Here is a 16979-nt window from a genome sequence, read left to right as displayed (position 1 = left end):
ACAGAGCCGTGCAATGCGGAGAAGATGCCCGGGAGCCAGCATCAGGTAATGTATACGGGGGGGGGGGACAGGCGGCAGGAGCAGCTCAGCAGATGGTGAATCGGTTTCAGGCTAAAATCGATTCACAATCAGTTTGCAGTAAAGGCAGCCATACGATCCCTCTCTGATCAGATTCGATCAGATAGGGATCTGTCAGCTGGTCGATCTAATGGCACATCGACCAGTGTATGGCCACCTTAAAGCCCAATCTACACGATACGATTCGATTACGATTCTATTTACGATCCGATTAAATCCGACATGTCCGATCGGGATTAGATTTAATTCGATTGCCATTGTTTTGCAATAGCAAATCGAATCAAATCCTGATCGGACATGTCGGATTTAACCGAATCGTAAAAAGAATCGTACAAAGAATCGTATCGTGTAGATTGGGCTTAAGGCTAAGTTCTGAGCACTTTGTGAATATATATATATATATATATATATATATATATATATATATATATATATATATATATATATATATATATATATATATATATATATATATATATATATATATATATATATATATATATATATATTCACACCCTTTATCCCTCAATTTAACCCCTCTTATGTTGAAGCTGTTAATGGTCTTTGATTAGGACCATCCCCTTATTTGGTTGTGGCCCAGAGGATAGGTGTACACACATGCAGAGATCTGCTATCTGCAGTGTGTTTCATATGTTCTGCATTTACTCTGCGCATATATGTTCGTCCTCTCTAATGCTGGGAATACACAATGAGTTAGGGTATGTTTCCACTACTGCGACACGATTTCTGCGGGAAAACGTGGAATCACTTGCGGTTTTCACATCGCGATTTTAATGTCGGTAAGCATTGCCATGGGTTTTTCAGCGAAAATGCAAACGCCGGGAAAACCTCAAGACTAATACGCTTGCGGTTTTCCTATTTAGTTACGTTACCGACGATTCGTGTGCGGCGTGCAAATTCTGATGGTTCCGCTGTGCAGAATTTTCCTGCACGACAAACAGCACAGAATCCCGCACAAGTGGAAAGAGTCCCATTATTTTTTTAATTGGTTATGCGACTCTGCACGCAGAACGCATGCAGATTCGCTGTAGTGGAAACGGACCCTTACTTCCCGATCATATTTCAATCGATTTCCATTCACTTGTATGAGAAAATCAATCAGAAAACGATCAAAATCAGATCGGATCTGTCAAATTATCTATTGAGCCATCTTTCTGCTGAAAAAAACCTCATGGTGTATTCCCAGCTTAAGGCTGGTTTCACAGACGTTAAAGTCCCACGTTACAGCAGCCAGTAACGCAGCCTAACTCACAGCACTGTAAAATCAATGGGCTGTTTACAGTGCACATGTTGTGTTAGGGTATAACACTGCATGTTAAATGAAAGTGCAGCATGCTGTACGTTATACCCCATAGAGCTGCGTTAGATTGTTTGCACATGCTCAGTGATTAGTAACATGGCTAATTAATATTCCCTGCACTGTGGTGACTCCTGGTGGAACTAGTAGTGTTGTCCGTCGTTCATTTGAGCCGGATCTTTTTTGTGAGTCGTATCATCAGGATCATCACAATGAAAGATTCGGTTCACAGTGGATGTCTGTCTGGAAGAAACAGGCACATACATAATGTACAGTGCAGGGAAAGTCCTGTCCTGCTAGTCATTTCACCCCCAGTCTGCTTCCCTAGTAAAATGATTCAAATGATTCGGTTCAAAGTCCCGGATCTTTTCAATGATCTGATTCGAATGATCCGAATCTTTAAAAAGATCCGGACTTCCCATCACTATCCTGGAAGGGCTGCTTTGAGAGCTGCATAATGCTGCTCAATCTGACGTCCAACTTCAACACCACCATGCGTTGCGTTAGGGGCACGTTATGCGACTTTAACGTCCCCTAAAACGCAACATCTTGGTGTGAAAGTAGCCTAAGACCAGCCTCTGTTTAGACGGACTATTGGCCATTACTACTATGGGTCAAACAGGGGCAGCTACACCCCATCACTTGTGTGGCACTGCCAGTGCACCTTTGTATTGGGGGGGGGGGGGGGGGTCCGTACAGAAACCCGCCTATGAAGTTTGTCCACCTTATTGAGGTCCCATTTTTTTGTTCTTTTTAAGATACCTTATTAAAGGCTGACTATTCTATAGTTGTGGTTAATACGTCCATGATTTATATGTACAGATAGGTCTTTTTGAGTCCTTTATGACCCATGTGTTGCTCTACGACCAGTGTTTGCACGTGTAAGCACAGCGACACAGTTCCATCACAGTCTCCAGAAATGGACTCAAGTGAACAGAAGCAAGAAGCTGGACATAGCACAATGCAGCAGAGCAGGGCCATTCACCCACATACCAGTCCTGGATAATGTACTGTCCGTCAGCAGTGTGCCATGTGGGATCTGCTGGAAGCTGTGCGGCAAATATTACTTCCAGTTTCCAGAGGGAGCTTCTTCTCAAGTCGCACAATCCACAGACTGCCCTCGCTGCTAGTGTGCATTATGGAGGACAGCATGGCTGCAAGCAAAGTGGGTTGCGTTGTTGTAGTCATTTGCCATATTGGATATCTCCCACTCTGCAGAACAGATAGCCAAGCAGCGGTCTATGCAGGCCGCCCCCAAACTGTCAACTGAACTGACTGCCAACGGCCTTTTTTGGTGACTGTTATTGAGCTTGTTTACATGGCTTTGGAGGGAGGCAGTAATGGCAGATGCGCTGAGGGTTGGCTTAACCTTGTTGAAGTGTATCTACAGCTTTCGCTATGGTCAAAGTAATTGTTTTAATTGGGTTCCACAGTTCTTGAAAAGTGCTGCAGACATCTCTTCTGGTATGCTTTCTGACACTGAAGGCCGATACACTTGCTAGCATGTTCTCGGCTGAGGTGGCAGAGTACACATGTACTTCAAATAGATTTCTGAACAAAGTTTCTGGCCGGCGAAAATCTGTGTGTGTGTGTATCTATCTTTAAGGGACACTTAAACCAGGAATAGAAAAAATCCATTTTACTTTCCAGGGGCTTCTACCAGCCCCCTGCAGATGTCCCGTACCCTCGCAGTCACTCATGGAGGCCGTCCATATGTATTTTTCTTTGCGTTCCCGTCCACAATAGCGTCCTGCACCTGTGCAGGATGCTATTGAGGACGGGATCATGAAGGAGACGTGGCCAGGCCTGCGCATGTGCAGAAATCCCGCCAATTTCCTGTCAGGGGCTGTCGGTGAAAACGACACTAGCTGGTGGCGGGGGGCCAGAGGCTCTGTGAGTGTTTTTTTTTTTTTTTTTTTTTCTTCTGGCTTAAGTGTCCTTTTTAAAGCTAACAATAACCAAGAAGTGGTCTGTACAGGTGCAAAGTCTCTTAGGCCTGGTTCTTGCAATTGCCCATCGCAACTGTGTTATGCGAGTCCAGTTCGGGGGGAATCAGAATCATAACGCAATTGATGCTGAAATACTGCATGCAGTGTGTTTGCATTTATACTATGGCAATGTTCCCAATTCCCATAGGGATACATTGTACACAGTGCTTTGCAGGGCTGTGGAGTCGGCGTCGTGGAGTCGGGCAATTTTGGGTGCCTGGAGTCGGAGTCGGGAAAAAATGCACCGACTCCGACTCTGACTCCTAATGAATTTGTAACTGTAATTAAAATAGAAAATATGATAAAATGTTCTATTTCTCAGATAATAGTCATTAAAAATAATGTATATATACAGTAATAGCTGTGCTTAGTCCACAAAAATGAAATAAACCAATCAAAATGAGTTACTTGTGCTGCTTCAATAAAGCAGTCCCCGTATTTTTAAGGTCAGATATACATATCTGATTGTGACTGTATATATGATGTGTACACAGGAATCTCTTATATATATACTAAATAACATCTATGCTGTAAGACTAAAGCCTGATGTGTAGCCGTGTCACTAATAGAGATGGTCAATGAGATGGAAATAATTCTGCATTGATGCTGATTTTATGCAAATGTATGCACTCTCTCTGCTCATGAAATCAAATAATTTGATATGTTGTTAAAATTTGGTTTGGTGACTACAAATTAAAGGGTAACGGAGACGGATGAAAAGTAAAGTTTTATACATACCTGGGGCTTCCTCCAGCCCCCTTCAGGCTAATCAGTCCCTCACTGTCCTCCACCACCCGGATCTTCTGCTATGAGTCCTGGTAATTCAGCCAGTCAGCGCTGTCCGGCCGCATGCCGCTCCCACAGCCAGGAACATTCTGCACCTGCGCAATAGTGCTGCACAGGTGTAGTATGCTCCTGGCGGCGGAGTGTGTGCATGCGCACTACGCCTGACTGGCTCAAGTACCTGGACTCATAGCAGAAGATCCAGGTGGTGGAGGAGGACAACGAGGGATGGATTATCCTGAAGGCGGCTGGAGCCTTGGAGGAAGCCCCAGGTATGTATAAAACTTTAATTTCATCTGTTTAAGGTTTACTTTGTTACACAGTAGTACTATACTCTACATATGCACTCTCCACAGAGCTGCAGGGGATCCACTGAGAATGCTGTGCACATTGAACACAGGTGTTGTCTGTTTACAATCTCCTCATTCCCCTGCAGAGTACCTGCACATCATTCTTACATGTACCCACACTTACATTGCCTAGGGCCTGATAGATGTTCTTTGTTCCGGTTTGTACCTTTTACAAGTACTCTTACCAAGGATTAGTTTTAGTCTAAAGGGAATAAATATAGTAGTCTACATATCCTTCTCACTTCAGTTGTCTTGTAAAATTCTTAAGCGTTGGCAGTTAAGAGACGAATTTCATGTTACATACTTTTAATCAACAAAATTGTAATATGCAAATTAGAGGAGTCGGAGTCGTGGAGTCGGAGTCTGAGTCGGTGGAATCCTAAACTGAGGAGTCGGAGTCGGTGGATTTTTGGACCGACTCCACAGCCCTGGTGCTTTGCTGATCACAAGCAATCAGCAAAGTGCTGAATACTAGAGAAAAGTGCCCCAGTGTGTGCAACACTGCAGAAAAGCGCTCCAGTGTGAAGGAGGCCTTACACACTATTACTAAACATGTATATATTAATATTAGCTGCATGCCAAATATCTTTCCTTGTCTTTTCTCCCTGTGGTCCATCTGCAGGATTCATCTATTTTGTTCTGGCTGTGTTGAGGGAGTCTTGGCAGCTGCACTTAGCAAGTGTGGGCATGTGTGAAATCCCTCCATGACCTTTGATCTCCGGGATCTCTGCAACTATGCCTCATACAAGTTTGATTTTAAGAGAACTGGACATCAGAAACGCATACCCAAGAAGAGGTTGGCCTCTGCAGTCTAATGCGGCTTCCCTTGCTGTCTTCAGGTCCCCCTTTGCTGTTCGCAGACAACCCAGCTGATCGGGGCCACGCTCCTTTTCTAGCATAAACGTGGCTGTGCTGCAGTTGCACCTGTGCAGTAGCACAGATCCGCTCGTGCATAAATAGCTCCGGCTTACAGGACAGGTGCGGCTGCAGCACAGGTACAGCACGGCCACGCTCCACTTCAAACACAAGCGCAGCTGAACTGTGCCTGTGCTACAGCTGCATCTTTGGAGGGTCTGCACTCAATGACAGGAACCATAGGAAAGAGAGAGGAGCCTCATTAGGATCCAGAGGCTTCCTTCTTAGGTTAGTTTGTACCTGAGTTTTGGCTTGGGTACTCTTTTTAAGTGTATTGCCTTGTAGGCCTGAAAGATAAATCGAATTTAAACTGAAATCGCGATCACCAAGACCACAATTTCGGAATCGTCAAAGCGGTGATTATCTTGATCACATCATGTACACATGGGGAAGTTTGAAGCAGTGGCTTCAAACTTCCCCAAAGTCCCGGCGTGTGCAGCCCGCAGCGTTGGACATACCTTCTGCACGAGTCCATCGCCGTCTGCCGGCTCTTGTGCTTGGCAAAACTCAGGGTTCCTGTATGTCACATGACATACAGGAAGTATTCCGTGCATTAGAGCCTGCAGGAGGCGAAGTGGATAGACCGGCATTGCTGGACTCGTGGTGGAAGGTATGTCCAGAACTGATGCAGCTTGGGGGACAGAGAAGGCACAGAGAGACACAGAGCGGGCACAGAGAGAGACACAAAGGGGGCAAGAGAGAAACCCAGAGAAGGCATAAAGAGGCAAATGGGGCACAAAGAGAGACAGGGAGAACAAAGCTTGATTCGAAGGAAATCGTGAATCGAATCGAAATTGCAATTTTGGACAGAAATCACTCCAATTTTTTCCTAAAAATCGTTCAGGCCTATTGCCTTGCACAGATGAAGATTATGATTTAGATAGGATCAACATCTGCAGTGTTGTACACTGTACAAAACAGACAGTAATGGGGAGCATAGATACATGAGCAGTTCAACCCACACCAACTCTTCAACACACACAATCCGAACCTCCAGCAAAACAAGTACAAATACATTTGATGTGTAGTTTGAAAACACATCCAATACTGGTAGATGTTGCACAGATAGTGAGGTCCTCTGAAGAGGCATACTTGGATGAGAACCATTTAGCATGTGTATGGCATCGCCAAGCGTCCCAGGGTGCTGAATCGGCTCAGCTGAGCAAAGACTGAGGGCATTGTTTTCCGTCCTGCTCTGTTGAGTGTTGTCCCTTTGCCCCACTTCATAGCAACAAAATGCATTGCTAGCCTATAGGCTGCTTGCACATCTGTACAGCACTCAGTTGGGAACTGTTGTACAAGGGATCAAAACCCGATGCCTGAGGGTGACAGTAATTGTACGTATGTACACACCTTAAACAATTTTTTATTTTTTTTAATTTACTACTCCGGGGCATATTTAAATATGCTGCCTAAGTATGGCCTCCACCTCCCCTACAGCCATTCCAATCCTCGCTAATTGTGGCAACCTGCAGAGTACCACTCTAAAGCATATTTTAAAAAAAGGATTTAAATATGCCGCCTAAGTATGTCCTCCTCCTCCCCTACAGCCATTTCAATACTCGCCAATCGTGCCAAGGTACTGGCTGTGCCACAGTTTCCTAGCTAACCGTGCTTAGTGTGGTTTGCCTTCTTAAAACAGAATGTATTTGCTATAATTCAGATTTTATGTGTGTAACCATGGTTACCCACAATGCATCACTGCTGAATATGCAAATTATGTATCTCTCCCAGTAAAAGCATCTGTAGTGTGAATCAGACTAGTCCAATGAAAAAACAACATACATGTTATTTTAGCAGTAAACTCTTCTGTAATGGCTCATACACACGGGGCACAACTGTCGCCACAAACACGTGGCACGCGCATGTTGCGCCCACAGGTTCTCTGTGTGAGGCGCGCGCCACGAACCGTCGCCAGTCAGAGCTGTCGCCAGGCGATTGACGTGGCCAATCGCCGGCAACAGCTGTCGCCACAACTGTCGCTAGTCCGCCACGTGTACTGCATGTGTATGTGGACTAGCGACAGCAACCCACACACTATGCACGGAGCTTCCGGCGGGGGGAGGAACCTTCGGCGACAGCTTCCGCCGCATCTCTGTCCCTCTGTGCAACGTGTGTACAGCTGCCGCACAGAGGGACCTGGCGACGAGCTGTCGCTGCTTTTTTTTTTTTTTTTTTTTTTTGTTTGGTTTTTGTCTCTTGTCTGCTGGCAACTGCAGACATTTGTGCCTCCTGTGTATGAGGCCTAAAACTAAAGTTTTGAATGAGCTGATATATTTCCCAGCAGGAAGCTCCTTTAGGAACTGCATGTGGTAGTATCGCTGGCATGGGAACCCTGCAGTCTGGCTTGGTTTTGTTAATTAAAATTTCAAGTTGTGCATTAGAAAGTAGGGAGCTGCATACCCATCTGTGGTATTTTTGTGAGGTGTAATTTCTCCCTGTGTGCTAAGAAATTCACGCCTCCTTCATGTGAGTGTCAGTGAGTTGCTCCCGCCCCTCACCCACTACTTTGCTATAATTCTGAACTGTGTGGTTTTTTCCATCACCCTGCACAGTAACATAGATCTGCTGTAAATAGCACTGGCCTCTTGTTTTAATCTTCAAGGCTATTGACTAATGAAGGTGCAGTTTTCTGGGTTTCTTGTGTTGATAGGTACAGTGTTGTAAGTATAGGCAAATAGTGTAGAATGTCATGTTTACATTTAGACAGCTGACTTTGCTTGCATAATCAAGTAAAGGAAGGTTTTATGAGGCCTGTGGTGTAACTTTGTTCATTGTTCTGCTTTTGTCAAGCCCTGACTGTCTTAACAGTCTGTTTCTTTGTGACGTCAATGGCTGAAATGTACAGCAGTCGCTAGCTAGTAGGTCACTGATTTTGACTGATGTTACAATTTGATTTTGTGCTTGGTAGGATTTTGTGCACAAGGATGAAAAGCATTTAGTATAGGCTGTTCTGTCCAAGTGTACAAAGGGCTGCGCCTGATAGAGAAAGCCAGTGTGTTGACACATGTAAGCTTCTAGTCTTTGAGCTAATGCTGATTAGTCGACCTTGTGGGTTTTTTTTCCTTCAGCCTTCATAGTGTGTGTTCAAGTTTGAAGAAACACTTTTTTTTTTTTTTCATTTTAAATTAAAAAAAAAATTAGGCTAGGTTCACACTGGAGCATTGTGTACTTTACAACAGGATTGCGGAAAATGGGGAAAGTGGTATTGCGCGTTATGTCCGTGTTGCGGTGATGCATACTTTCTATTAACTTTATGCATCGCAACTGTAAGTGCGCACACTGTTCCGTTACTGCACAGCATGCGTCACGCCAATGGATTCCACCGCATCGCACGATTTGGCATTACAAAGGAATTATATATTGTAAATGGAGAGGAGGAGATATAGATATAAATATCCCTACCATAGTCATATGTATGTATCGTGTAGTGCATGTATGGTCTAGGGCCAATTTTTGGCGGGGAAGCCAATTAACTTATCTGTATGTTTTTGGGATGTGGGAGGAAACCGGAGTGCCCGGAGGAAACCCACACAGACACAGGGAGACCATACAAACTCCTTGCAGATGTTAACCTGGCTGGGATTTGAACCGGGGACCCAGTGCTGCAAGGCGAGAGCGCTAACCACTATGCCACCGTGCTGCATATATATAATCACTGGCAGATCCTGTCAAAGTGACTGAATTTGCTAGAATTTATGAACCATCTTAATCGACAACCGAGGTGACATAAGATAGTAAAGTGTATGTACAGTGCCAAGCACACAAGTAACTATGCTGTGTTCATGTTTTTCTTTCTCTGCCTGAAAAAGTTAATCAGGTATGCAAGTAACAGTTTCCGTCCGGGTCAGACTATAGCACAACCCTCACTGATAAGTCATTACAGCCATAAAACACTTTCCTGTCAGTAAATGGCTACTCAGAGCAGGAAAGAGATAGGCAGGGTCAATAATTCATAGATTTGAGCTTTGGCATACCTCAATGAAGGTTTTATTTAGCAGAGACAATGAAACAGTAAAAACTAGATTTAAATATAAAATAAAACCGTGGGATATCTTAACCATTTACCGCCATCCTAACGTATTAAAACGTCATGCTTACCGCTATTAACAGCAACATGACGTTTTAATACGTCGCGCATTCCCGCCGCTGCTACCGCCGTGTGTCCGCCGCTACCGCCACCATTACCGTCGGGATCCCGTGCTGGGCGATTGGGGAAGAGGACTGAACAGTCCTCTACCCAATCGCAGTGCCTGGAGTGAATGGACGTGACCGCAAACAGCGGCTACGTCCATTCACATAAACAGGAAATGTAACAGTTTAATAAAGTGTGTAAAAAAAAAAAAAAAAAAGTGAACACGTCCTATGAGTGTTCACCAGCGCCATCTTGTGGCCAAAAAGTATATTACACTTACAAAATACATACATTTTCAAGTATATACACATCATTAATAAAATTACACTTCCAACCCTCCCCCCCCAAAAAACACTTGTAAAAAAAAAAAAATCAGCTTTAAAAAAAAAAAAAATAGTTGCCTTAGGGACTCAGCTTTTTTTATTCTATATTTTATGGGGGAAAATTAATTTTAATTTATTACATAGGGGCTTGTAATTATGGCCAGAACAAACAGAAAAATAACCACTTATATTTGAAAATAATATACTGTCGCCATACATTGTGGTAGGGACATAATCTAAACGGTTTAATTATCGGGACCACTGGGCAAATAAAACATGTTTGTTTTATCCACAGGAGAATGTTTAATTTTAAAACTATAAAGGCTGAACACTGAGAAATAATGATTTTTTTTCTTTTTTTTTCTGTTTTTCTCATTAAAATGCATTTAGAATAAAAAAATTCTTAGCAAAATGTACTATCCACAGAAAGCCTAATTGGTGGCGAAAAAAACGAGGTATAGATCATTTTCTTGTGATAAGTAGTAATAAAGTTATTAGGGAATAAAAGGGAGGAGCGCTGACAACTGAAAATTGCTCTGGTCCGTTAGGATAAAAACCCTTGGGGGTGAACTGGTTAAAAAGTAATTTTTAGGAGGATGGATACAGTTTTTTTTTTTTTTTTTTTTTTCCCATCAGTTTATTTTCACCTCGGATGTCCTTTTAAAGCAAATCTGACACTGAAAAAAAAAAAAGTTTGCTACTCGCCTATGTAGAGGGAAAGCACTGGATTCCATATAGAGTTAGACCCTTCCCTGTCCACCTCAGTCCTCTTGAAGTTCAGGACGCCTTGTGAAAGGTCTTGAAACTATTTGGTGCTGTGTGGCCATCTACTTTATGATTTCCTTGTGAAAAGATAATCATTGCACACAGTTTTTTTTTGGTGGTGGTTGTGTGTTTTTTTTCTTTGTAAAGTTGTGGTTAATTGCTAGCTACAGGTCATGTAGGAAGTGTGACTTTTTTCAGTTTTGAAGAGGATGTTTTACAGGCCATAGATCAGGTTACTGGTGAATGCAGGAAACTGGCAATATGGGCATTATAACAAAGCTATAAACTGACACGGCAAGGCGCAACTCTTACTGCACTTAAAGGACCAGTATCGCGAATGGGCTTTTTTACAAATAGCTGGTGTAATGTGAGTAGTAGTTATCAGCATTTATTTTTCTTATTGTGCATTACGAAAAATAAAAACCTAGTTAATGCATTCAATCCCTCCCTGTATTGGCGACGTGGTACAGACTAAGTCAGTATAGGGGTGTACAAGCGGCAGTTGCAAAGTAGGAATTCCGCTCTCACCTCTGCCGCTCTCTGTGCTGGTGCTGTTGTTACATTTTGTGCAAATGTAACAACACCAGCGGCATAGACTGAGCATGTGCACGAGTCTCTCTTATGCTCAATAGGTGCCCCAGCAGTGCCTGCGCCAACGGGACTCTGAAGGTCCCCTTCCTGAGTGAATAGCGGTGACGTCGCCTGTCAATATGGCAGGCGCTCCCGCTGTGTCTGCGAGCGGCTATATCCGCTCGGCTATATCAGCGCTCGTTTGGAATGGCCGATGGAGGCAGGGGTGAGAGCGGTATTCCTACTTTGCAACTGCCGCTTGTACACCCCTATTTTATTTATTTATTGTATTTATAAAGCGCCAACATATTACGCAGCGCTGGACATTAGTTTAGGTTACAGACAATATTTAGGGGTGACCTACAGCAAAATGACAATACATGAATACAAGAAAGACCAGATCAGGCAGCACAGTAGGAGTACAAGGTAATGCTTAGTCAGTCATGGGATGGGAGCATGGAGATTAGGCAAGTTAGGTTCACTCAGATGCATAGCATACGTTCACAGTAATGGAGGTGCATGATCAGGTAGGACACAAAAGGAGGAGGACACTGCCCACAGGCTTACAATCTAGAGGGAGAGGTAAGGACACGAAAGGTAGGGGACCAGAGTTCAGCTGTGGGTTTAGAGCACTTGTGAGGGGTAGTAGGCCAGAGTGAAAAGGTGAGTTTTGAGGGCCTTCTTGAAGATGTTGAAGGAGGGGGCTGCCCTAATGGGTGGAGGTAGGGAATTCCATAGTGTTGGAGCAGCTCTTGAGAAGTCCTGGAGGCGTGCATGGGACTGGGTGATGCGGGGGGGGTCAGGCGAAGTTCATTGGAAGAGCGGAGTGAGCGGCTAGGTGTGTACCTCTGAGTAAGATCAGAAATGTAGGTTGGACAGGTTTTGTGGACAGATTTGTAGGTCAGACACAGTATCTTGAATCTGATTCTGGACTGGATAGGAAGCCAGTGGAGGGATTCAAGGAGGGGATCCGCCGTGGTGGAGCGATGGGAGCAGTGGGGCTGTTTGGGTCATAGGGAGACCAGACAGAAGGGCATTGCAGTAGTTAAAGTGGGAAATTATGAGGGCATGGCTGAGGAGTTTGGTAGTGGCAGAAGTCAGGAAAGGGCGAATCTTAGAGATGTTACGAAGGTGGAAGTTGCAGGACTTTGTAAGGTTTTGGATGTGGGGGAAATCAGAGTCCAGGGTGACACCCAGACAGCGGGCTTGAGAGGTAGGGCGAATGGTAGTGTGGTTAACAGTGACATGCACATCTGGGAGGTTCATGGATGGCCGGGGTGGGAAGATCATCAATTCCGTTTTGTCTAGATTTAGTTTCAGGAACCTAGCGGACATCCAGAAGGAGATGGCTGATAGGCAGGAGACCTTGTCCATGGTACTGGTGGATATGTCGGGTGTGGAGGTAGATCTGGGTGTCATCTGCATACAGGTGATAGTTAAAACCCATGGAGGAGATAACCTTGCCAATAGAGGATGTGTATAGGGTGAACAGTAGGGGGTCAAGGACCAAGCCTTGGGGGACTCCCACCGAGAGGTGGTTGGGGGTGGACGAGGACTCATTGAAGGCGGTTGCGAAGGAGCGGTTGGAGAGGTAGGATGAAAGCTAGGTCAGGGCGCGATCGTGAATGCCCATGGACTGGAGGGACTGGAGGAGTAGGGGATGATCTACTGTGTCAAAAGCTGCTAAAAGGTCAAGGAGGAGGAGAATGGAGTATTTACCTCCAGCTTTAGCTAAGGCAAGGTCATTGACCACTTTGGTGAGAGCAGTTTCAGTTGAGGTCCCTATATTGACTTAGTCTGTACCACGTTGCCATCGCTAATTCAGGGGAGGGGGGAGGGAGGAGGATTTCATGCATAAACTGGTTTTATTTTTCATAATGCACAATAAGAAAAAATAAATGCTGGTAACTACTACTCACATTATACCAGCTCTTAAGGTAACTATTTGTAAAAAAAGCCCATTCGCAATACTGGTCCTTTTAACAAAAAGTTTTGAATCAGGATGATACCATTTATTGGCTAACTTAGAAGAAAAGCAGCAAGCTTTTGGCAATGAAGCCTTCATCAGATGAAGACTTCATTGGCGAACGTTTATAGTGCAAATCAGCGCTGTCTCCTTCCCGACTGGTTTCGCAATCTTGCATCATCAGGGGACTGATGGAATCCTCTCCCACAACACATCCATCACTCTACAAGCTTTGATATCTTTTAAATGCTCCCTCAAAACTCACTTTTTTTGACACGCATACACTCTATCTTAGGCCATTCCCTCTCTGATGAAGGGTCCGTTTCCACAAGGCTCGTTGCTATGCAGAAACCGCTCCTCATTGCAACGCAAGGAAACAGCAACCAATTCATGTCAATGGACTAGTTTTCATTGACGCAAATTAACCTACGCAATGCGATGTAGGGGAAATTATGGATAGCGTGCTGAAGTTTTCTGCAGCATGCATCCAAGTTCCCATAGCCGCCGACGGGAAGCCGCATGACGCCACATCCGGTTGTACGGAGGACAACTGGAAGTACATGTGGAACGATGCAGCAATCGCCTTGCATCCTAAATGCCGGTGTAGACGGGCCCAAATGCTCACTGCTGCTTGGTAACTGCTCACTGAGCACACAGTTCAGCTGCCCATGTGAAAGGACCCTTACGCTTTTGTGTCTTGGAACTTTTTATTCATCAAATTTTCTTTTGTCACTGTTACCGATTCTGTATTTTCTGTATTGGTGTACACCAGTATCCATATTACACAGAATATGTTGGCGCTTTATAAATTAATAATAATACTCAGCAGAGTATAGGAACCGTTCACTTCAAACTTAAAGGTGTGCTCTTTGAAATATCTCACAAAACCAGATGATGCCATCATTCACCCTTCATGGGTGCTCTATAATGCAAGTACTTCTTGGTTTTAGTTGGAGTTGGCCTTTGCAACAATGAATAGATTTGTTACATTGCAACGAATTTCAAAATTCATTATGAGCACAGCAGTGCGTCATTTGCACTGATAAAGCAAACATTGTGTATCAGCTGTCCACATACTGCTGGCTTCTGAAGCGACAGGCATCCTTTTGTTTTGTTTTATCTATATTTTGCAACAGTCATGGCTGTAACCCTTCCCTTGATATCTAGAGCTGAGGCAAAATACAGCTGAGTTCACAGGAGGGGAAACATAAACACGGCTCTGACTGCCAAAGAAGCAGGAAACCATAGAGGCTTTTTCCTAGCCGAGGAGGGTTTAAGGACAAGTTCTGGCCAATCAGGTGGTTGTTGCTATGTGCATTATTTTCTTTGCCTCCTTTGTGAAAAGCAAATGTCTCAGGGCAGCACTTGCTGAACATGCTCAGCAAGCGGCATCTGGGTTTTTAAGATGGTGTTTGTCTGTAGCCAGTGACTTGCATGAGACGTTCTTCTATCATGCTCCGTGCTATGGAAACCAGGGGAATACAATAACTCCTGCACACTGCATACAGTTGCCAGCAACAAAGGCGTTCTTTATTCCTCACTTGTCCCCGGCTACATAAAGAAACATAACAAATACCCAGGGGATCCAATTTTTTTTTTTTTGCAGCAAGAAAACGTGGTGGTTGTTTTAATGTTAAAATTGACTACTAGTATCATAGTGTGTTTTTATTGTAGAAGTAAATATCTTGCATTTTGTCTTTGTCTGGTTTTGGTTTTTGATACTTTTAATTTTTTTTTTTTTTTGAGTTTTCTTGTAGAAGTTGCTATAAAAAAATAGGGCTGCATTTCCTGTGCTGAAATAACAGCAGGAGATGGTCGCAGCAATTTTACTTGTCCCTCCTTGCTGTCTGATGACCAGCAGAGCTGCGAACTGACATCAGGATGATCCTAGTCAGTAGGGTTGTGGCAGCTAAATGTACATATACATACAATATATTTAATATGTGTTGCCTGCTGTGATTGTGACAGTCTCTTGTGTGTACAGATGTCTTCAGCCTCATACACACGAGGCACCATTGTTGCTGTTGCTAGCACACAGGAGACGTGTGTGCAACAGCTCGGCGACAGCTGTCTACACGTCTCTGCCCAACAGGCAGTGATGCGGCGGAAGTTGTCCCCGAAAGTTTAGTCCCTCCCCCCCCCCTTCCCCGCCAGAAGCTCCCTTCTGGCTGTGGGTAGCTGTCGCTAGTCCACACATACACACGCAGTACGCGTGGTGGACTAGCGACAGTTGCGGAGACGGAAGTTGCCGGCGATTGAACTTTTCAATCGCACGGCAACTGCTGTCTCCGGCGACGGTTCGGGGTGCGTGCCTCATACACATGTGGTAACTGTCGCCCAGACATGCGCATGCCACGTGTTTGTGGCGACAGTTGTGCCCCGTGCGTATGAGCCTTTCCTGATATTCAGAAATGCAGCGTGCTTCCTGCCCTTCAATCCCACTGCTTCTATAGGACCAAATCTATAGCTTGGTGATTATAAACTGTTGCCACAATCACAGTTGTCTCAGGCAACAATCCACCATGTGTACATAGTTTAGCAATCACTGCTGACTGTTCTGGGATGTGTAATCCTATGGTATGACAGGCGATTGCTGGTTGTGGATGACACCCAGTGACCCTGTTGGTGGTAGAGTGTAGTGGGGCTGGTATCCTGATGTTACTCAAGGCTACTTTAGGTATCTATAGCCTTTGTTAAAGGGAACCTATAAAGGAAATAAGTGGTACACAATAAGGGTAGACATCCAAGGGATAATGTGGGCATTATCTTGATGGCAACATTGATGGTGCCAAGATGGTAGCCACGGCCACAGGTCTCCGGCTTGTATCTCGTCTCACTTTTCTTGTAGTTTCCCTCCAGCACTCTGGCTTCCCAGGCTCTGATCCACTAGCACTTACTCTGAGGCCCGTCTCACCACGTGGTCAGCTCCAGCTGATGGCCCACATGATGCCGGCACCAGCTGCTTTAGATTGCTCGGCCACTGCTGTTGCCACTCCAGCTTTTCGCCACTGATGCCTGGGGACACCGCACAGCCCAGGGGAGAGGACAGACTCTCTACAGCAGCCCAGCACGACATGTATACTTCCACTGCTGACAAAGCCCCATCAAATAAATTCTGATCCCACACTATAGACCACCATTTCTCTGCAGCTCAATAAGATAGTTGTGGAGTTGGGCACCCTTTGAGCAGGGCATGACACGTAGCTTTACCCCACTTGACTATGGTGCTCAGTCTTCCACAGCTGACTTTCTGAGTTATATCTAAGCTGGCAGATCCAATCTTCACAGTATACTGGTGACAAGACTTGGTGGGCAGTGCCAGTCCACAGTTAAATCTTTATATTCTCAACATAGCAGCCTAGGATTAGGTGTCCCCTTTTTTTCAAATAGACTTTCTAAAATTGGCAATTTATTACTTATACTACCAGTATAAGTGTAGGAGCATTTGACCTTGAGTGTATTTTGATTGTTGCCAGGCATTTTTAGGCCTCTTTGAAACGAAAGGCTAACGGTGGTGAATTAACCACCTCTCAGCTGCTCCTATGCATCAGTTGGTCAGTCACATGTCACAGAGTATGGCCAAAGCTGTGCTCAACTACATTGTGGTGCATTTTGTTTTGCGCAGTTGTGGCTGTGCTCATGTGACGTCATGTTTTTTTATTTGGCTCACTCTACTGCATGTCAAACGATGACACAAGTGGGGCTACAGATGCCGCTCTGCTGCATTAAAATTGGCCAGCAGTTGGGATGGTGAACTGCCCTGACAAGCACAGCTCAGCCTCCCATAG

At 44.6% G+C, this 16979-nt stretch overlaps 1 protein-coding gene across 4 annotated transcripts in view; it reads left to right on the top strand.

Moving 5' to 3' along the window:
- Positions 1-16979, top strand: part of ATOSA (atos homolog A) — a 70519-nt gene that overhangs the window by 7949 nt on the left and 45591 nt on the right. The window contains exon 1 of one of the 4 annotated variants that reach the window (XM_068275468.1): positions 2682-2754. The exons of 1 other annotated variant lie outside the window; for it this stretch is intronic. In XM_068275468.1, the coding sequence (XP_068131569.1) occupies positions 2715-2754 (40 nt within the window). In that variant the 5' untranslated portion in view covers positions 2682-2714. Of the gene's footprint in view, positions 1-2681; positions 2861-16979 lie in introns of those variants that run through there. 2 more of the 4 variants (XM_068275466.1, XM_068275469.1) reach the window with 2 other exon arrangements.

The sequence above is a fragment of the Hyperolius riggenbachi genome, chromosome 3, assembly GCF_040937935.1.
Source record: "Hyperolius riggenbachi isolate aHypRig1 chromosome 3, aHypRig1.pri, whole genome shotgun sequence".
NCBI lineage: Eukaryota > Metazoa > Chordata > Amphibia > Anura > Hyperoliidae > Hyperolius > Hyperolius riggenbachi.
The sequence above is the reverse complement of the archived record's forward strand: the minus strand, read 5'-3'. Positions and strand labels throughout refer to the sequence as shown.